General features: G+C 35.9%; 1 protein-coding gene across 7 annotated transcripts in view; it reads left to right on the top strand.

Moving 5' to 3' along the window:
* SRBD1 (S1 RNA binding domain 1) overlaps positions 1-22,039 on the top strand; it is a 142,847-nt gene that overhangs the window by 51,624 nt on the left and 69,184 nt on the right. For all 7 annotated transcript variants that reach the window (XM_068939627.1, XM_068939629.1, XM_068939632.1 and 4 more), the window contains exon 17: positions 17,870-17,961. In XM_068939627.1, the coding sequence (XP_068795728.1) occupies positions 17,870-17,961 (92 nt within the window). The remainder of the gene's footprint in view (positions 1-17,869; positions 17,962-22,039) is intronic.

Here is a 22,039-nt window from a genome sequence, read left to right on the forward strand (position 1 = left end):
TCAAACTTGTTTTCCTTTGGCATAAATAAAGTTGCACCTTTAAAATGTGTAATTTTAAACAGATCTATACAGAAAGGAATGTCAGAGAAATGAAGCCTAGTAGGTTCTTAAGAATCATAATAATGGTGTTGTTTACATCTTTGTTAGCACTTGGTGAAAGAGAAAACTTTTGGTACCTTTTGATAGCACAAAACTGAGGAGAATGAAAAATACAAAAGGTAAAGGAATACAGATAATTCAGGGAGATATTATGTTTTGCTAAATTACCTATTGCTTTTGTAGATTCCAGCCTGTGTATACTAACGTGTTTATTTAAGGATGTGTTTGTAGAAGTATTTAACAAGCTCATCCCATTTGTATTGTCTTCCCTTCGTATGGTTGTATTATTATCATAAATCAGATTTGTCAAATAATTTGACTTACATATAGAATGGAAAACAGGTATGTTAAGATCACAGGACAAATTGTAACTGAGGGAACAAACTAGTTGCTGCAGGCTCTTCAACATAACGAAAAACATAAGGCAAGAATGAGTGTCTGGAGGTTAAATTCAAGTAGGCTTAGATTAGAAATAACGTTTGTGCTTTTAAGAATCTGAGTGATTCATCCTTGGAGTGAAATCATCAAGGAAAAGTTGATTATTTGTCTGTTGATGTCTTCAAGTCAAGACTGGATGTCTTTCTGGATATATGAGATTTATAGGAAAATATAGTGAATGGCTGTTACATGGCCTGAATTGCATGGATCAGACAAGAAAGGCTCATGCTCTCTCTCACCTTAAATCTTTGGAAAATGTAACATGCCATGGACATGCATCCTTTAGGAAAGATATTTGTGTGAAAGACTTTCATAGTTAGCTTCAGCAGTTTAAGGGTCTATCCTGCTGCAGGTAAATGACAGAATTCTTATTGATGTGATTTGTGATGACCAGAGCATAACTGAACAGGTTCATTGTTTTGACAATTGGAGTGAGAATGGCCCAGAAGGAGGGTGATAAGATTCCCCTCCCTCCTTTTCAGTAATAGGTTTGGTTTGGTTGCTTGAAATAAAAATTTAAATTGAATATTGTCCTTCTGGCATTTGGTACATTAGCTATTTGCCTTTTCTTTGAACACCCAAAAACTCGTGAAAGCAAATTTATTATCAATATAAAATTAGTGATTTGCTCTTACTCCTGTTTGTACCTGCAAGTAGTATATCACAGTTTCTAATTACATCGAATTATTTTATGTAACATCAAATATATCAATGTTATTCAAACAGCTCAGCTGCCTATGGACCTTTCAAAATAGAAAGCTTTCATCTATATGCAGTAATGGTTATTGCTAATATTAAATTGGCTTTTCACATGAAACTTCTCTCTCAAACCTTATTAATTTTCATATTTCATTAAACAGCTTTGGCAGCTAAGGCAACGTGCCTGCTGCCTGTTCACTTCTTTTATTGGGATGTACTAGAACTAACATTTGGATAAAACACATTTTGACATTTGAACTTGACAAGAAATGTTTCAGGGAAACAATTTAGACATGCGTCTTTACTGGATGATTCTCTTGTCAGCGTTATGATGTTATACTGTAAATATACTTTGGAAGTAGGCTTCAGTAAAACCAGTGATGCATTTATTACTTGTTCTTGGTCTATTTTGCCTCATAGTGTAATCACAGCTCAAAGTTACTTTGTCATATTTATTAGTAAAGTTATTTTCCAGAAGTTAGTTTGTCATTTTTAAGTAAATCAAACCAGATATTCCTGTATTACTTCTCAGTGCTTATCTCCCTACTGAAGGAGATGTTAAATCTACTCCTCTGCTGCAAAAGTAAATAGAAAGAGACATTGTCAATTTGAATGTTTTAAAATGAACTTTTATTACAATTTTAAAATTGTGATATAGTATCCTTTTAATATGTCCTATTTCTTCAGTTAACAAAAACGTACTCTTAAAGAAATGCTTAACAATTCTTACTGTATGGGCCCTTTCTGGTTCTGTCAGCACTCTGCTGATGTTTTACCTGTCTGTCCACAACTGCTTGTTGCCTTCTCAGTTGTAGCTTTCTTTTTACTGAAATTGGTTAATGATCCTTTGGAGGTTCTGTAGAAGACAATCAATTGGAAAGGCAATGCTGCTGGTAGTCATTAGCAGAGCAAACGAAGGAAGTTAGTTTTCCTTCACTGGTGGTTATTGTAGATTGACACCTGACACTAGCAAGAGTAAAGTTTTCTGATCAAGACGTTATCTTGAATAGAGTTGTTTTATTGCTAACCAAAAAAGGAAATTTGTGACATCGAGTGGTTGCTCTTTAAAATTTAAAGTCTATAGGGAATTTCCAGCTTTTTATAAATTAAAAATTCAGATTAAATGCTGATTATAGAGGTTTGTGTAAATATATTTTATTTAATATGCAGTACAGAAAGTGCGGTGTTGATTGCTATTTTGGTGGCTTGAAGCATCTGGGCATTAGAAAAAAGCCAATTTTTTCATAGTGTTAGATTATGACGAACTACAATTTAGCATTAGTACAGTGAACTCTGGGGGAGAAGCTTTACTTATGTAAATTGTCTTTGGGTAATCTGAAATACCAAAAAAAACTTTTAATTAAATTAAAGCTTTTAATTCTTAAAACAGGTTTCCTGTTTCAAAATTTTAATAGAATGTGGAGGTGTGGTTTAAGATCATATCCGCTCCTTAATTTTGAAGCTTTTGTAAGTTAGCCTCTCTTTGATTTCATGACAAAATACGAGCTTGGGGTTTTCTCATTGTGCAACAGTTGGTAAAACTAAATTGCACAGAGCTTTTGATGGTGGTGATTACAGTGAGCCCTTCTAAACTTCAGTAGAAGTTGAAATACTGTGTTCTGATTCTCAGGGTTTGAGTAAACCCGAATCCAGTTTGTGATATCAGTAATTTTAAGTTTTATTTACATTTTTCGAAGCAAATTTTTCTGCTTCTTGGATGGACTCCTGAACACAGCTATCTGAAAACTGTTTTCTAAAAATATTTAAATATGTATTTAGAAATATTTGCATGACTTCTTAGGATTAGGTTCTCCTTTCTATAATTGTATAAATTAGTAGCAAAAATGCTAATGAGAGGAAAGTGGTATTTAGACCCTTGTTATTTAAAATCTACATGCGTGCTTCCTTAATAGATTTTGGATCTGGACTGAGCATTTATTTACGTTTAGGCTTGGAAGTTTATTCTTTCCCTGGGCCAAAATTGTTTAATATTTGTGCCATATTGCTTTCCATCCAGCTATAATACCCCATCCTTGCAGTGGATGAGAAATAGTCTCAGCCTCAAAATGCCCTAAACAGTAAAAGCCGTGGAATGGTCCAGTGCAGCTCTTGGTCACGTTGTTGCATGTGATGACTCTGGTGTGCAAATGTGAGCCATGTGCTCTTCTGGCTCGGAGCCCCAGTGACTCTTAACAGCAGCGATCATCCTGGACTGTCTAACGAAGGGAGGCTGGTGATGAGGGTTACTTGGCTCTGCCACCTTCCACACTAGCCAGCAGAGCTGAGCAGGCACCTGAGGGCAGAAGATGCTCTGCTGTATTAAAGGGAGTTGCATAGTCCACTTTGGCATATGTTCTCCACAACCCCCAGTAGGAATTGTCTGCATCAGCCAGAATGCCTCTAGGCTCTCCAGTGCAGTGCTGCTGTGGAGTCTCTAGCAGACAGACTCCTGTTCTCATCTAGACAATTATAATATGCTTCTATTATAACACTTGTGGTATCCACACCCCCGATCTCCAAATTTTTTTTTTTTAAGTAACAGATGGTAGTTATCAACTGCAAGAATAGTCATAATATTTTAACAACGGACACTGAAATTAAGTGGGCCAACTCTGCTACTGCAAGAATCAACAGTGCAAATATTCCCATTAATTTCATTTCTAAACAATTTCAATTTTTGTTTTTGCTTGTAGCATTTGAGGAAGCTAGGAAGTTTAATGAGTTTTCAGCGCAGCTCTGTTTAAAAACAAACAGCACTGAGGACTTTTAAAATCTCAAAACTAGTTTATCAGACTCCATTTGGGGTTCTGTTTTCTGAAAGGTACGTATAGTGTTGAATTTTTAACCTGCCATTAAAAAAAACGACTAACCTTAGTTTTAATAGTATCAAAACCTCAGTTCTCACCTGTGGTGAAACCAAGCGTTTTCATTTGTCTGCCCTGAGCAACCTACTGTAGCTGATCCTGCTTTGAGAAAGGCGATTGGACTAGACTGTCTCTAGAGCTGCCTTCTGTGATTCTGGGAAATCCTATAATTTCCAAAAATTGAAAGAATTCTTCCAAGGTGCTAATTCTACGTTGTTTATTTTATTTATTATTTATCTTGCAGAATGCAGACGTAAGAGCCTAATGATTAGTCCACAGAAGTCAGTTTGGTGTCAGTGTGCATTGCCCACATGACATAACTTAGTCAGTGTTTGCAGGTGTAGGTTGTGATTGACTGTGTTCACTTTCTTTATAATGTCCTCCAGAAGACTCTTCAGACTAGTTTCAGACTACCTTCCTTTCTTGCTGCCCAGAGATGAATTGGCAGGATTCTTTGAAAGAGTTTTCTCTCATTCTGAAGCATGTGGGTAGTGGGAGGAGAGAACAGAGATTTGAAAAGAGGAAGAACATTAGTAGGGTTTATTTTAGGGCTCTAGGTTTGGGGGCACTTCTTGGGCTGTTGCTGCTGTTTTTTGCCTTCCAAGAAGAAACTGATTCTGAACTTCCTGTTGTGAACTTTGTCATCTGTTAAGAGGAAATAACTCAATTGTTTTTAAAAAGGATGAACCAACCACTTTATTTTCATTACTGTATTTGTTTAAAATCACGTAACGTTACTTGTAATTGTGACCCATGAGTCCTCAAATGTTTCTAAAAAAATTTGCTCCTTATAAAATGGGTCTCAAAAGGAGGGCTACCACAATAAAAAGACGCATGTTTCAAGACTTTGCAACTGGAAAATATTTGTAGGTAAGGTAACTCGAAAGCAATTGGATGTATAAATATGCATTGATGAACCTTTACTGTATTTGAAGATATTCTACTGCTAGATTTGCAGGTGATGAGTACCTACATACTGTGCTACACATCTGTGACTAGAGAGTAACTTTGGAAACTGTGGTGTAAAAATAGGACATAAAATAACTCACCTGTGTTTTTGTGATTCAGATGTAAAGATACCTCTTTTAAAATTAGAAAACCTTCGTCTCCTATGCTTTCCTATTTGGATAGGTAAAAAAGACTTTTTCCTGTGTTTTTTTTTCCCTCAGTTTTAATATAATTGCTTGGAAATGAAGCATAAGCAGTTTCAGTCCAGAAGGAGAATTTTTTAAGTGTTTGTAAATGGATAAAAAACACGTTTTAAATGAAGTGGTCTTTCAGCGTATGTTTATGCCAGCTGTAGTAATATTATCCATGATAAGTCTCTAGTGTGGATGCATCACAACCTAGGGGAACAAATTATTCTTGTTTAAAAGAAGACAGGGAAAAAAAAGTATACCACTACCTAACTGACCTTTTATTTTACTAATTCCAGATTTTTTTTGCCTTTTTTTTTTTCCTACCCTTATGTTAGAGTCTTATTAAAAGAACTTGTATTTTCTGTAAAAATGTGCAATTCATGAATCCATTTCTGGTTTATACTGATTTGGGGGCTTTTTTGTTTCTTTCTCCCAAGGCTTGTATTTGCTTCTATTTGTAACACAAAATAAGAAAATATCTACTGCTTTAAATGATAAAAGGATGAACAATAATGCAGTCAATGTTTAACCCCTTTAACCCTCTTACTGCACACACCCAGTCGAGGCATATGATATCAGTAAAATAACGGTATTTAAAAACATGACAATGAGGAGCACTAGAGAAGACAGGAAAGAACCCTAAAGGCCTGAAAGCAGAAAACTCTAATTTAATAAGAAAACACTAAATCTACTTATATTACTCTACAGACATTTGAGTAAGTCTTCTCACCTTGAAATCTGTGTCTGAGAGAAGAAACTCTGAGGAGAATTAATTTTAATTTTAACTGTGAACATCTTGCTTTTGAAGGGATATATTTTAAAATGCTTTTATGATTACAAACACAAATTCTTTTATACCTCTTTGATCTCTTAAAATATGCTTGTTAAGGTAAAGCAAGCTTCATTTGACTCTGACGTTTTCGTGAAAAATGTTATCTTCTGAAAATCAGTCAGACTTTCAGACTGTAAATGGTCAGAGGCGGCCATTGTGTCCTTACCCTCCCCCTTCAAACTGCTGTTTCCTGGCTTTTTTCGTGTTTGCTGCTATAATCCTTTTTTATATTATGATGCTACAGATCCTTTATAGGTGATTAATAGATTTTGCTGGGAGCGCTAAACTAGTAACTCAATATATACAGGCGCTTTTCCAGTAAGAAGAAGAAAAATAATTTCCGTGATGGACAGAACGGACCTCTTTCTTGATAAGTGGCAACTTTGAATATTCGTGAACTACAGTAGAAGAAGTATCGAAATTACCTTTGAGAGAAAATAGCGTATGATTTTTAATAGGTCTGTGTAATGCACCATTTACTTTATCTAACATTTGTCTCAAGTATTTTGAGTTAGAGAAGAGACACAGGAGGCTTATCTTCTGTGAGCTGCAACAGATACCTTTGTTAATTGAATTGCAAATCAAAGACAGTGAGAAGCAACATCACTACCAGAAAAATGTTGTCACACTTTCATTATTATATACTATCTCACAGAAGTTTTCCAGTCAAGAATCACTCCTGTTCCAGGATTCAAATTTTTTTCTGGGTTTCTCTGTGTCGAAAACCTTGGTACTTAAGACTTCAGCAAGCTGTACCAGGAAGTGTCTGTAGTTTAAAAATATTTAATACGACATGGTCAGATACAGCTCAGATCGTAACAGGGATGAGGAGGGAGCAGAGGGGAACAGCAGTAGTGGAACTGTGTTTACTTCACGCTGTGCAGAGAGTCTATATTGTACTGGTTAACCCATAGTAAAAGGGGTGTAGTTCACTCTAGTTTTTCCCATGTATGTGTACCGAGGAAGAGGGTAACTTGACTGGTCAGGTATTAGGATCAGTGATACTGTAAGAAGGGGCTAAAAATAGAATAAAGCCTAAATCAAGGCAAAGCTACAGGACAAATTTTTGTATAAACCAAGGCTATAGAATCTGCACCAAGATTCTGGTTGAACTCCTTCCGAAATGCTTAGTAAGCATTAGAGGAAATGCAAATTGCTGGAGGTGTAATTCTCTAAGAGGCATTTTGCTCCGTATGTTGTGGTCTTGTACAGTTATGCTCCACGCTAGGGAGAAAGTCTCTGTGCAAGTTAACATGATTTTAAACACCAGCCTTTGGTCTGGTATGATTAACTGCATTTTAGCCACTGCAGTCACTGCATCTTTGCCGATTTTCCAAATAAAAATCATCCCAGAGGGCAAGCGGAGCTAGGTAGTTTCGTATAGACTGTTAGTATACAACACTTTTTGATGCAATTTCTCTAGGAAGTTCACTGACAAATTAACTGGCTGAAAGGTCCATTTCATGTTCACTGGAGAAGCCCACAGACTCTCCTTAATGAATCATCACTGTCTTAAATGTCTTGTGTCCCACGAAAGGGCAGTGTTGTAGACAGGGTAGGGCTTACAATAGGGAAATGTTGCAATTTGAGAAATTAGGCAGACTTTTTGACACATGTTCCTTTTCAGGTCTGAAAGAGAAACTTGAGATTTTAAACTAAATAGAAGCTGAGAACAATTGCTCAGAGTTCAGTTAGGGATTATCTCTGAAAGAAAAGGTAGGTGGTACCTATGGAGGACAGTGGAACTTAGCAGGGAAAGGGAAGAGGGGGCAAGTAAATTATAGCCAGTAGCACGTGGAGAAGTAGAAGGAAAATTCATATGTCAAAAAACCCCAATATCTTGACTTTAGTTAGTGCTAAATGTTGGTGACAACACCAAATATAGACAGTATTGGCAGAAAATCTTTTAAAAACAAAACAAAATGAAAGAGTCTTTTTTTTAATTTGTTCCAGAACACTCAGTTCTTGTTACTTTATAATGCTCCATCCTCAAGGTATACTTGAATAATTATGCACAAATATGTAATTGTAGAGTTCTAGACTTTGCAGTACTTGCTGATGTGATTTTTTAAAAGGAGTCTGGGTTGGTCTTGTCTTCTTCAAGATCCTGCTTGGCTGGAGATGGGCTACATGAAACACCGGCTTTCCCCTTGTGCTACCACTGCTTCTGGGGTTTCCGCTTGGCCAAGCGGAGAACGAGCTGCTGGCAGGACGCTGTTAGTGATGACCCTCTTCTCTGAACTTGCTACTTCCTTTGGTCTGTTGGCTTTCATGGCTTATTTGCTTGACCAGGCTCTTGAGGATTGAAAGGAACAGGGGCTAACATTACTGGTTGGACTCTTCAGTTTGGAAGAGTTTTGCTAGGCATTTAGGGGGGGAATGACTTTTTTTTTTTTTTTTTTTTGAATGTGCCGTGTTTTTGATGTGTCCATCTAGGCAATTTCATTTAAAGAGTGCCTATGAAAATGTCAAACCAGAGCATTTAATGTTACCTAATTCTTTTCTTCTTTTTTGAAGTTTGACTGCAAAAGTTGTTTTTTTGCGTAGTAGGTAAAATAGACTAGGTAAAATCTTATCAGTATTCAGCCACACATATATTTTGTTTTTTTTAAACGTGGAGTTTTTTCCCTTGAAGTCGATGGGACAGTTAGTTGTATGCAAAGAGTGAATGTTGGCAGGAGTGGGCTTGAAATTATAAAATATATTCGTAAAGAGCATACCAGTCTTCATGCCTATTTCTATTTTTAGAAATGGACTTTTGGGTTTTCATTCCCCATGTCAATCCTGAGGCCTTTTTTACTGCCTTTGGTTCCAAGTCTGAAGTGCTGAGCCTTTAATGTTAATTGGTTATAGATGAGTAACTTTTTAACAATGTTGGTACATATATTCCTAATTATATGTAATTATGATTAATTCTGCTTAGAATTATTTTAATGCTATGTTTAAAATTAGGAAGACTATGACATTTCTATTTTTATACTTATTTGTTTATTATTTGTACTTGTCCTCTTAAGTTGAGGAAATGCTGTTTTCTATAATTATTATCCCAGTTGCTGTGGTTCCTTTCCAAGACATTGCTACAATCGGGGAGAGCGCAATATTTAAATTCTGTCTCTACGTTCCTACTGTATTACTATGTTTAAAGTAAAAATGAATTACTGCTTTTTTGTTGGATGATTAACTTGGAAGTAGACTTTGGACATGAAGTTCAGATTTTAAAGTACTTTGCAAGAGCAGAAAGCAGCTTCAACTCAAATGAGTTGATGAGCAATGACAGGACCTGTTCTCTGAAGCTGTCAATAAAAGTGGTGGAGGCAGTCACAGGTAGCTGTCACCTTCAGTCTTGAGATGTTCCGCACTAGGTCTTTCGCTTTTCAGTATAGATGCGGGACATGTATTTCTTCTGGGGATGAATCCACAGCACCAGTTTTGTTCTGATAACAGCATCTGGCACTAGATTGATTTAACAGACTATGAGGTTTGCTCTTTTCAGATATGCACTTGTACGGCAGCTTCTGTACAGCTCTGACATGGCCACACGCTACTGTTGTTTTTTCTGCCTCCTAGCACCACGTGTGAAGTTAAAGCTCTTTGACACCTGCCATTTGGACCCTTTTCTTACTGAAAAATGTCATCGTTTTCAGACAAGATGAAGACAGATATCTGATCATTTTGTAGGGATGTGCTGAGGGCATGGTTCATAGACAAATGAACAAAGGATTACAGGGCCGTAGTTGTACAGTTAGTTGTATTAGTTTAGTACAGTAGGTAGTTTTTGTTTCATTTAGGGTTAATAGAGTCTATCTAATGGAGAAGAAATTAAATCGTAATGATTTTTTGTTAGGTTTGAGAAATACTACAAGATATATTTCATTCTGCTTGCAAAATGTAGTATACAGTTGTCTTGTTACTTTAGTGTCAGACAGGAAATTTCTAATCACCCCTTTGGGGAAGGGATGGTGGTTGAAGAACTAAAATCAGAAAATTTTGAACTCTTCTTGTTCTGTAGTGGGTGAAATATTTTATTTGGTGTACTTTTTTCTGCATTCACCCAAATCAGGAAGTTAATAGAACTGGGCTGCGTTTTCCAAAGAAGTAGTGTTTTGTTTTTTTGTTTTTTTTTTAAAAGGAAAACCTGCCAAGTTTTCCTGTTTAAAAAAACAAAACAAAACAAAACAAAAACAAAAAAAACAGGTTTTTAGAAAACCTGTCACAGTTTTGTGTATGTGTGTCTGTATGTGTCCATATCATTGACACTTGTTTTGCACTCACAAAGAGGAAGTCAAGTTGTATGTCTCAGAATATAATTACTCTTATACTTGAAATATCCTTATGTTATGTTTGAATTCTTGCAAAACGCTCTTAGGATGTAAAATCAACACACTGTGCTCTCTTACACTGCAGAGCAGTGAAGATCTAAAATGTTGGATTTTATGTTTGTGCTAATATTTGCCAGCTTGTAGGGAAGTGGGTAGTACTAGAAGATAATTACTTTAGTAATTGCATTTTTTGGATATATATATTTCCTAATTTTCCAGTCTCTGTTATGTGTTTCGTTTGGTCCCTGAGATTTGGCTGCAGGTCTTTGTAGTTAAACTGGCTTTGACTTTCTTGTATTCCTTTTAATTTCTTATAAAGTCAAGACATTGAGGCATTCTTTCGTTTTCCCTGATGTTGAAAGACTATAATTTGGTGTTTTAAAATGTTAAACAAATGTAACTTTATTTTTTGCATATTGATCTTCATCTTAAAGTACGTACCTCAATTCTGTAGTGAAGTTTAGTTCTGTATAAACACTGGAAAAGAGAGGAAAGCAAATACCCTTCTTAGACGTAATGTTATTTTAAGGTGTATGCCACTTTTAATGACTTGAACCAATGATACAAATTGTGATTAGATTCTTTTGCTGAAGACTGATAAAAACAGACCTTATTTTATTCTATGCAGTAGGCTTGAAAACTGTAAGCTGTCTACCAAGAAAGCTATCAGCTTGACTGGTGCTAAATGTCATTTTTGTGTAAACAGGAGAGAAATGCATATAACTCCACATTTGTTTCGTTCGCTTTACATTTTACCTGAAGAGGAATCTGCATGAAGCTGCCTTTCTCTGAAGTACCATTGAATACCTAAATCTAAAATTAAACTTCTGTTGATTTCTTTATTTGAAGAATATGTTTTGAATATCTATTCCAATTCAATATTGTTCAGATATTTTGGTAGCTACTACACAGTTCACCACTGCAACGCACATGAAAAATATGAACGAATGCTCACAAAAGAACAGTTCTTGCAGTACTCAAATATTAAGTGCTCAAGTGATTAAAAAGACACTGGAGTCCTACCCCAGGCCTACGAGGTTGAGCATAAAGTATGAAGATCAAATGTCTGCAGTCGCTAGAGTCAGAGAGGGGGGAGATTGATGCATGAATTATTACAGCCTCTGCGAATTAATGGAGGGCGTGCTGGCTTTGGGAGATGACATAGTATGAGATAACCAAGTAGACAAGATCAAGTGGCTCAAAGGAACAGACACAGTGGGAAATACGAATAATAGATTTTTCAGTTGTGTAAGTTCGTTCCTTCCCTGCAGGAAGGGGACTAAACCCCTGACTAGTTTGCAGTACTGTATTGAAATAAATAGTGAAATTGATCCCAGGTTAAGTTTACCTTAATGCAGCGGTGGTTGCCTTGAAATTCTGGCGTTTCAGAAGCTGCTCTATAAGCTGCTTATTGTACTGCTGTAGGACCAGCAAGCTGCTTCGGAAGTAGGATTTGCGACTGAAAGAGGTACTGTTGCGCTGTATTATAACTTGCTGCGTTACACGGATCCTGGTTTGAAACAGCCGAGAAATAATTTTCACTTTAAAAAGTAGATTAGGAGTTGGTTAGGAAGAAATTACTTTGCTGTTCTTTGCATTTTCTAGTAAACTTTGCAAAATACTAAGCTGGCTAATTCACACATGGATAGAAATGGTTACAGACTTGTTTGTTGTTAATTCAAAACACTGGTTATAACCAGAATTTTGCATAATACTTTCTATGAAAACTTACAGAATGCAGCTGAGCAGCAATGAGGGGACTACACCACTGCTTATAATTAGGATATCTGAAGACATTCTGTGTGCTTAACTTCTTGTGCGCTTGGGAACTCCTGAACGGAAACAATTTTTTAAGACTTGATTTCCCCACAACTGTTTCTAATTGAGTGGCAGTCACTAGAAGCTTTTCTGCTGTATTTTCACGAAAGAAAACTATAACACCTAAATTTGTCTAATGTGACGTTTGAAAGGTGAACTTTCATATTAGCAAAATTTCTGTGCTTACCTATATGTAAGTTCTGAATTAAGCAATGAAAATTTGGTGAAAATTCCTTTCCTTGAAAACAGTTTAATTATTGTAAAATACATTTAATGCTGAATTATTTCCTGAGTTTTATATATTATTAAACTTTAAAGCTAAGTCTTTAGCTTATTTAAAGGCATAGGTGAAGATTGTGTGTTTCTTGACTTAATTTTGTTGAATAACGGTTGGTTTCTAATTTTTTTTGTCATGGTCCCAATATCTTCCTTTGCAGTAACACTAGCTCATTGGAGATAAGGGAAAGACCAGATTTTGCATTTAATTTCATCTATTGGAATTAACAAGCTTTCTCAAATATTTGGGCTTTTTTCTCCTTGAATATGTCATTGAGTATTTGCCAGATCCTTTTTATCTTGCACTTTCATGGCATTTATTCCTCACAAGAAAAAAAAAAAAATATATATATATATATATATATATATGACTATACTGCGTCAGGCCCAGGCACTGTCAAGTCTGGTATCCTGTTCCTGTGGCGAAGTGCTGGTCGCTGAATAAATTGCAACGTCTCACTCAGCCTGCACTGGCCTGCAGTTTCCCGCGGGCCATATCGATCACCTTCCCAGCAGAAGGAGCTGTGCTGAGTGTGCGGGGACTGGAGTGCCCACCTACATGACCAGGGTGCTGAGGAAGCAGAGAGATTCTGGGGATGGCAGATAACTCTGCCCGCCATGGCATGAAACCCCTCTCATCCCATGCCACCTGCAGCTCGCCATCCGTAATGGCGAGGAGCTGGATGGGCAGTCAGGGTTGCTTCTGCCTTGGGCTGTGTCCTGCTTGACATTAAAGGAAAGAGAGCCGCAAGCCAAAGAGGGTATTGCTGTTTCATATGAGGAGTGTCTTTGACCTCCCCTAGCTGATGATCATCACTGGCCAAAAGCGGCTACCTAGCCACTTTTGTATAAGAACGGGCAAGTGTATGTATGCTCTTTCTGTAGTACTTACCTAGCTCTCAACCGTTCTCAGTTGTAGGCACTTCTGAAACTAAGTGCTGCTTCTTTGTTTTTAGTAAGTTCATGTGGATGAACTTCCATGAAAATCTGGGCCCATTTTGTGGTCAACATTCCTTGTGGTTTCAATATGACCACAGTTTTCTTCCAAATATTAATATTGATCTCCTCTTTGTTCTGTTATTGTTTCTTAAAATGTAGTTGTAGCTGCATCTGTCTTTAACTCAAGAAGCCTCCAGTGTGATGTATATGTTTCTTTTTCATATGCGTACGTTACAGATTTTTATGCATAGCTTATAAGTGCCTGGGACTGACTAGGAATTTTTTTCAGTGAAAGCTTATTACCTAAAAACATTGCGAGCTTTTAAAAAATGTTTCATTATATACAAGTATGTGAAACTAATACTTTTAAGCATAAGTGATTTTGGGTAACTCTAGTGTGCTAAACGTAATTTTTATCATTGTGCGTTTTTGTATTTTTGAATTGTCTTTTCGTGTGAAATATATAATATTTATTTAAGCTGAGTAAGAAAGTAATTTATTCTAGTAAGTGTTAAAAGGCATTCCTACATAAAGCGTTTAGAATACAGTTTAGCATGGTCTCTAGCATAAAGCTGATGGACCACCAGGTGGTGCTAGTGGAATATATTTAATGTTGGTTTAGCAGTGGGTTAAAACGAGTCTTAATAAACGTGAGAGATCTGCACAGTATACAAAGATTTACTTTCTGCATTAGGGCTGTTAGTATAGTTAATAAAAATAAATTGAATAATTGTATAGTGGCTTTGTGCTCCAGTGAGGCTTGGGCACTTTTAAGAAGTTGCATGTAGATGGTAAGAATAAATATTTAGTTTGAAGGACAGATAAAGTGACAAGCAGACAGTATGGAGGCGTATTCCCAGATTCTTTGCCAACTTTTTTATTAATCAGATAGCAGTTTATGAAACTTGTCAGTGCATATATTATAAGCATTTTGCGTATCACATACTGTTTCTAACTAATTATTTATTGATTGCATATTGACTTCCAGTAGGAAAATATAGCTTTTTTAGTAATGTTGTTTCAACTATTATGATTTTAGTCAGTACAAGAATCATTCCTTCAAGTCTAAAGGAATGCATAGGAATAGGAATTTTTTATGACTTAGAAGTTTTGGGTTTTTTAATGAATAGTGTTTCTTAAAAGTAAAATTAGAAACAAATTCTAATTTTAGAGATATACACAGTTTTAGCTACGATTTTTAAGAGGACCTGTATTCCAGTTCGTAAGTGATTTAGAGGCAATCTTTTATAAGGGCTTTCTTTTGATTCTCTTTGAGAATACTTTGTTTTGGGTTTGTGAGTTTTCTTGTTGTTTTGCCTTTAAACACAACAGGGTTAAGCAACGATGTGGACCAAAGTAGTCCAAAGTCAGCGGCCCACAGATCTGAGCAGGTTTATTTTTGGCTTAATGTCCTCAGACATAAAATATGCATATTCTTTGGAAACAGTATTTTATAAAATTAAATTAGTATATGTTATCTTATGTAATATCTCCCTTTAAAGAGTAATAGGATTAAAAAAACACACAAAAAAGTCTGTGAACCAGTGTATCTCATCCAGTCAAAAAAACCAAAATATAAAACAATAGCAACCAAAAATTCCCAAACCTTTTTCTCTTGCTGTAATCCTCGTATTGTGACCAAGCTAAAGTGTTTTAGTACGTATGTGCCAATGTCACGTTAATAACCACCTTACTGTAGCTAAAAACAAACTAAATAAAACCACGTGACAAGCACTAATAGGTCTGTAAACTCTTGGTTGACTATGGTTGAACCAACCAAAGAACGGTTTCTTTGGAATTTGTGGCCCTGTGCATTTACTCTGGATAACAACTTTTATTTAATGTCTGGGTTTTACAGTTTCAGTTAGGAACAACAGTTGTAACTGGGGTCCTATGTGAGTGGAAATTCTTTCTCCTCTTTCAAGTCAGCTCTACCAAATACTTCACAGAATATGTGCATGCATGCAAAACCATCTCACAGTGGATGTGAAATATCCAGTGTATGCTTCTCCTGAAAGTGCTCTTCGTGTTTTGCTTTGCTGCTCAAGACCTCAAGACAAATCTTTGCTACCCCCCGATGATGTGTGTAAATTTTGTTAAGAAAAGGAAATATGCTCTTTTCAACTTTCTTTTTACTCTCCTATCCTAAATTTATTAATCCATTTTAGCAAGGAACTTTTTTTTAAAAACCTACTTCAAAATTTGGCAGTGATTCAGTTTGACTACCGTAGAATCATAGTATCGCATTCCTCTTATTTCTTAAAATTGTCTATATATCATTAATGAGAATCCATAAAATATCAAGTACCTTACAACTCCCAGCCAAGTCACTTTCATATTTTTTTACTGTACAACGTACTGAAACGAATCAAGCAATAAGTTGTGTGCAGTAATATATTTTATAGTACAGCATTGTAAACGTGTGCAAAACATTGAATGTGCTTTTTTAATAGCAGTGTAATATACATAGAAAATGTATTAAATTTAGAAATAGCGTTAAAGGTTAACTTTTGGATCTGTTAGAATACAGAGATTGAAGAGAGGTTAGTTAAAAGCTGTTGGAAGTATGTGCTAATGTGTGTGGTTTTTTGGAAGCAATTTCTCTTTCATGAAGAAAAGGAGAGCTTGCCAGATGCTGCCTTTATAATGTGTGAACAGCTTAAGAAATACATTCTGTTGCATTGTTCTTGAAACTACCAGTTCATCAGAAAAATCATTTTGATGAACTTCTGTCAACATCTTCTTTTTTCGGTGGCTGCGTTTTTGTGATATTGACTGTATTTTGGAATTAGTTTTGCTGGTAGCTCTCAATTACTGTCTGTTATGGGACTGTGTTTTGAATGTCATTTATACTGAAGGAAAGCCCATAACGCTGAATCTTTTTAGAAGATCGCGAAATAGTTTCATTTTCCTTTGCCTCACTCAGCTTGCTTACCAACTGATCTGTGCAATTTTTTGCTCTGCTAAACCAGTTGCTTGACTTGTTCTGGAGTTACGCGAATACAAATGAGAACAGGATTTCATTCTCTGTATTTATAGAAAGACCCAGTCTGTTTGTAATAATGAAATGTTCATTAGAGATTCCAGTAACTATAAAATCGGACTTGTGTGTACAGCACTTTACCAAATTCCAGTTTAGATTGAATAGATAATAATAAAAAAATACCCATTTGTAAAAACCTTGCTACAGTCAGAAATTTGTCCTTTTTGTATCTTTGCATTTTTGCTTTGTTTATTGTCAGTACTGAATGGAAGTGTGTTTTATCTCTGAACTATTCTCCAGCTTCTCTATAGGGAGGGACTTCTAAATATCAGTTTCTTTATTCAAAAATTTGACCTGCTAAATGCTCTTAAAAGGAAAACCTGTAGTCTCATTTAAGAACAATATAAAGGAAACATGACTGTATTGAAAGGTCAGTTTTTTAAGGATTATGGTTACTCTGCTTGTGGGGAACATAAGGTTATTCTAAGAGTGGAATAATAGAAGTAAAAATAGTTCTGAAATCAATAGTGTTCCTTTTCAGTGCAGCAGTTCTATCATGCCTTAATTATCAACCTGAAATTCAAGTTTTGTTAAAGTTACTGGAAGAAGTGCGCTATTGATTTTAGTGGTGTCAAAATTTCACAGCTGAAAATAAACTTACACTGTGAATATTTCAGTGCAGTCCTCTCTTGAGTGGGACTAGAGCACCTGAGGGTTTTGATAAATTGTATGGTGTAATTTGAATTGGTGAGTTTGTCATTATTACTGAATGAATTAGAGGTGTGCTGCAGATGCATAAACTATAGTTTAGCTTACTACATGCCATCTGTATTTTTCTTTGGAGAGGGCAGGGAGTACAGAAGGAATACTGTATTAAGTGTTGCCGAGAAGCGTGCTGCAGTTCTGTGGCTCAATTGATACAGAGCTATTTTTTTCCTGAATATTTTAGACAGTTTGCTTTATCTAAAGCATGTGTAAACAACCCCCGCCTCCCTCCCCAGACGGGTTCATGCAATAGCTTAATTGACATTAGACTTCACAATTTAGGTTTCTTTAATGAAATTGCCAGTTAGGTAATGGTGATTTGGGTTTCTTTGTTTGTTTGTTGATGCATACTGCATTTCCTGTTGACTGCTAGTAACACTAGTTTCGCATGCTCATTTTCTCCATTATAAGATTATATGGAGGTTGAATCATGGACAGTGTGTATTTTTAATAGGGCTAGAATTGAACGAGAGAGGATGTTGCAGGTCAGGGATAGGTGTTTTGTCGTATATGGAGATATTTTCCTGTGTCTGTACTGTTTTAGTTTTATAAGCATTCAGTTAATTCAAAATATTTTCAAAACAGGAAGCTTAAAAAAAAAAAAACCCAAATATTCAAGTAATTCGCATGCTAACAAAGTCTTTCAGTGGTGCTGTTCAGTTGTACGTTCTTTGACTATTTGCTATTTTATTTTGTAGCATTGTCAGTGAAGCAGGCGCATCTATCTACAGTGTTAGTCCAGAAGCGTCTAAGGAAATGCCAGACCTAGACCCTAACCTAAGAAGTGCAGGTATGAAGTATATTTTCCTTTATCACCATTTCAACATGGGCTCAATTCTCAGTTCCCAGGCTGTATTGTTTATAATATTAAGTACAACAAGGTTCAAAATTATTAAGAGTGAAGGTTTTGATTGCTTTTTTTCTGAACTTTAATTTGCCATTAACATTATTCTTGCATCGTTCCTAGGTCCTATCCATTGTTTGGATGTGTTCCAAAGTGCTATTCGTTAATGACCACATCTTCTACCACAACCTGTAACGTAAAGGTCTTTGTGGATGTATTCCTTCGCTAGAATAGTACATGTGAATTATGGGGATTAATATAGCCAATAAATTGTATAAACTTTGTTGAAAGTTGGACATGTCCATGCTAGACATTGCCTCTTTTCTTTTACCCCTTGTAAGTACACAGATGTCTCTAATAATCCTTAAACATTTTAAGGGCTAGGAGAACTGTAAGATTAGAACAGATGTTTGTGTTCATCTTGAAGGATGATAATGGTACTTATTTTGCTTTCCTTGTGATCACTTCTGAAGTCTTTATGTAGCTGAATATAGTTCTGGAGAAATTTAGTTTTTATTTAGTTTTAGTTAAACAAACAAAAAAACACTTCAGCATAAATGTTACTGACATAAAATATAGACTAAGTCTTCAGAATACACAAGTGTAGTCACTGTTTTAATTAAAACTTTCAGTGTTTGGTTAAAGAGTAGTTTTAAAGGTCAGGCTCTTAGCAACATCATTGGTGTCCAAGTTCTACTTATGGAGTTGGTTTATTGGTAGACAGCTGTAAGGGCAGATCTAAGGTTGTTTTGGATTACTTCCTTTGTGTATTTTTTATTTGCATCTCTTTTATAGTTGTTTCATCAATCCTTACTTTTTAATTTCTTGATTTTCCTGCAACTGCTGTTGTGCTGAATCAAATAAAGCACATTTGAAAGTGAAGTAACGCTGTCACAATACGAGTCTTTTCCAATTAAAATAATAATGTTCTTAGTCTTAATGTTACGTCAACAGGTTACTGACTTGGAAATTCTTAGGAAGATGTACAAATAGGGCATCAGAAAGCAGTTGTGAAGTTATGTGGTATTTGGGGATAGAACTTTCTGAGGTTCCTCATATGATCCCTTTCCTCTTACTGCCCCAAAGGGAAAAAAGGATTTGCATTAAGCTGATGTTTCAAGTGGATGCTTTTGCAGGAATAATCTTGAAATGTCTATTTCAACCCTTCCTTCCCAGGACAGGCCTCTAGCTTTTTGTTTGACTCTTTCCTTCCTGTCTGCTAATTTACTCCACGGTGATTACTTTTTCCTTGGGCCAAGGAGATCTTGAATGTGTCATGGTATGGCTAGAGTGAATATTAGACATTTCTGTATTTGTGACAGATGCCACTAACTTTCCCTTGGGCCAATTTTTTTTCCATTCTTGTATATTTTTCTGTTGCTTGTTGAAGGTGTTTAAATTTAGAGTTCGTATGAATGAACAGAAAAACACTAGAAAAGGAAGAAATCTAATTATTAAAAGTATACTTTTCCAGATATACCTGATTTTTCTTAACTTTTTAGATGTTGATTTTTGAAAAATTTGTTTACTGTTGTGCATAAAATACAGTAAAAGAAAATCGAATTCATAATACAGGACCAATTTCAATATTAATTATCTAGAGTCCATCATCCATTTTTACTAGGAACTGCTTCAGGCATCACTTGCATGCTGTTACCTCTGAGCTGAAAAACATTAGCTCTTTTAACGTTCTGCAGCAGTACTGCAGAAGGGATAGAACAGAAAGTGAAAAATAATTGCTTAGTTCCATGAATATCACCTGTTATGCAACTGACAACTGTAAGTTGTTTTTTTTTTTTTTAATTAAAATAAAATCTTTTAAAAATTTTTAGACTTTTTTCCTTGGGTTTTTTTGTTTCAGTTTGTAATTAGATGCACCAAAGCTGTGACTGCATTTTTTTTTTAAGCTGAAAGTAGAAATGTGACATAATACTAGAGGGATGATTAGGATTTTTTTGCTAACTTTTTTTTTCTTGAATAGCTTTCACTTTTGTACTTTTTTCTTTAGTTTAATTTTCAGCAAATATAAAAGTGATGACATGATGTCAAAGCTGACTTATTTTTTATTTTAATTGTGTTACATCATGTCAGATTTTGTGCTTACATGATAGTGTTTAGTACATTAAAAGAAGCTGACAGCTGCATGATGAAGTGTGACATTTATAGTTAAAATAAAAGGTACAGCAGACGTGAGATATATGTGATCTTAACACAGTTTGCCACTTTAACATTTCTCTGAATACAAACTTGATAGAAGGGGTCTTTTGCAGGGAGAGGGAGGTATTACATGGGTAAGCCTCACTTTGCTTATCAGGTATGTGAATGTGAAATAATGTTTTTTTTAAACTCACTTTTACATCTTGTCTGATTCCTCAGTCATATTTACAGTGCTGTTTAGCAACTATTCTCAATCAGTTCTCATTTCATATATAGAAATAGAAGATATTGATCCTGATAAAAATATTATCTTATTAATTTCTTCTTGGATAAGTATTCGTATGGGGGAAAAACCATCAAACTTGAGCATTTTTGGGAGGTGTTAATTACGTGTGTTAGTTAAACCAAGAACTCAGTTGGTTATTTTTCTTTCAGCTATCTTTTAAGATAATGGATATTGCATGTTTGTAATAAATCATTGAGAAAAGTCACATTAAAAACTAATTGTGTGTGCATAAAGTATAGCTGAAGGTCTTTACAGTCATCAGTTTAGCACTTTTAACCGTGATTGTACTTACTCAAAAAAATGCCTGTTTCATGAACCTTTTGCTTTTCTCTACAGTGCGGCATAAATGGAACAGGCTCTGTCTAATTTTAGAACCATCCTTCAGAGATGGCTTCTTTTCTTCAGTCTGGTTCTAGGCAATATCAACTCCTGCATCAATTTGTTACATTGAACCAGGTTCCCTAAAATGTTTATAGCACCAAATATGAATATTTCATGAAAAGCAGAAGCTTCTATACTGCTATTCCAATTCCTATGAAATCTTGTGGAATGGAGTTCAGCTACCTGGATAGTGAAGAACTTCGTGAAACCTAGTAACTTGTGTTTGAGTAGTGTGAGAAGGTATATATTCCCTTCTGACAGTCGTTGTAGGATTAATGAGCAGAACAGCTATTTCTCAGCCTCACAGAATTAGGAGATAAGAGGCTTATAGGCCAGAGCAATAAAAGGATTTCCTACTTGATAGGCTGAGGAAGTTTAGGTGCAGGAGATTAGGAGGGTACTGTCTAAAGAACAAGCTGCTGGAGTTCAAGAACTGGGGGTTTTGGATAAATTTGCTATGGAGAGTAGAAGCTTGAGAGGGAAGGGAATAAAAAGCTCCCTTGACCTCTCCATCCCAAAAGCTCTTTGTAAGAATAGGCTGAAGATCTGGAGATGAGAATTGTTGTAGGGGAGAATGGAAACTATAAAAAGGGTGGTTAGCAAGCTGCAAATGTTGGACTGTCTTTGTGAGGCTTGTTAATTTGCCCTTGTGAGGTTCTGTGACTTTGCCTGCTCTAGAATTTGTGGAATGGCAATGAGAGAACTGAATCACAGAATAGTTGGGGTTGGCAGGGACCTCTGGAAATCGCCTAGACCAACACTCCCGCTTAGAAAAGGTAACCCAAAGCAGGTTTCTCAGGACTGTGTCCAGTCAAGTTTTGAGGACATCTCCAGGAATAGAATCTCCACAGTCTCTCTGGGCAACTTATTCCGGTGTTCAACCACCCTCACAGTGGAAGAAGTATTTTCTTATGTTCAGAATGAAAATGGGAGGCTGGGTGTCTGCATTTCTGCTTTTTTCTGCCCAGGCAGGTGCCCTCTGAGCGTCTTATCAGAGGAGGAGTCAGATGTTTAGTTTTGATGGAGTTTTCTTAAATGCAATCAAATTCATACTTAATTGGCTATCCTATTCTTCAATTTATTCAGGGCTGCCATCAGTGTAATGCTTTTCCTGTCTGAGCTTTGAGCTTTTATTTGTGGCAGCTTCAAGATGGGGTTTTTCATTGCAACTTGTACATAAGATCTTTCCTTGAGATACTC

The sequence above is a fragment of the Struthio camelus genome, chromosome 3 (assembly GCF_040807025.1).
Source record: "Struthio camelus isolate bStrCam1 chromosome 3, bStrCam1.hap1, whole genome shotgun sequence".
Taxonomy (NCBI): domain Eukaryota; kingdom Metazoa; phylum Chordata; class Aves; order Struthioniformes; family Struthionidae; genus Struthio; species Struthio camelus.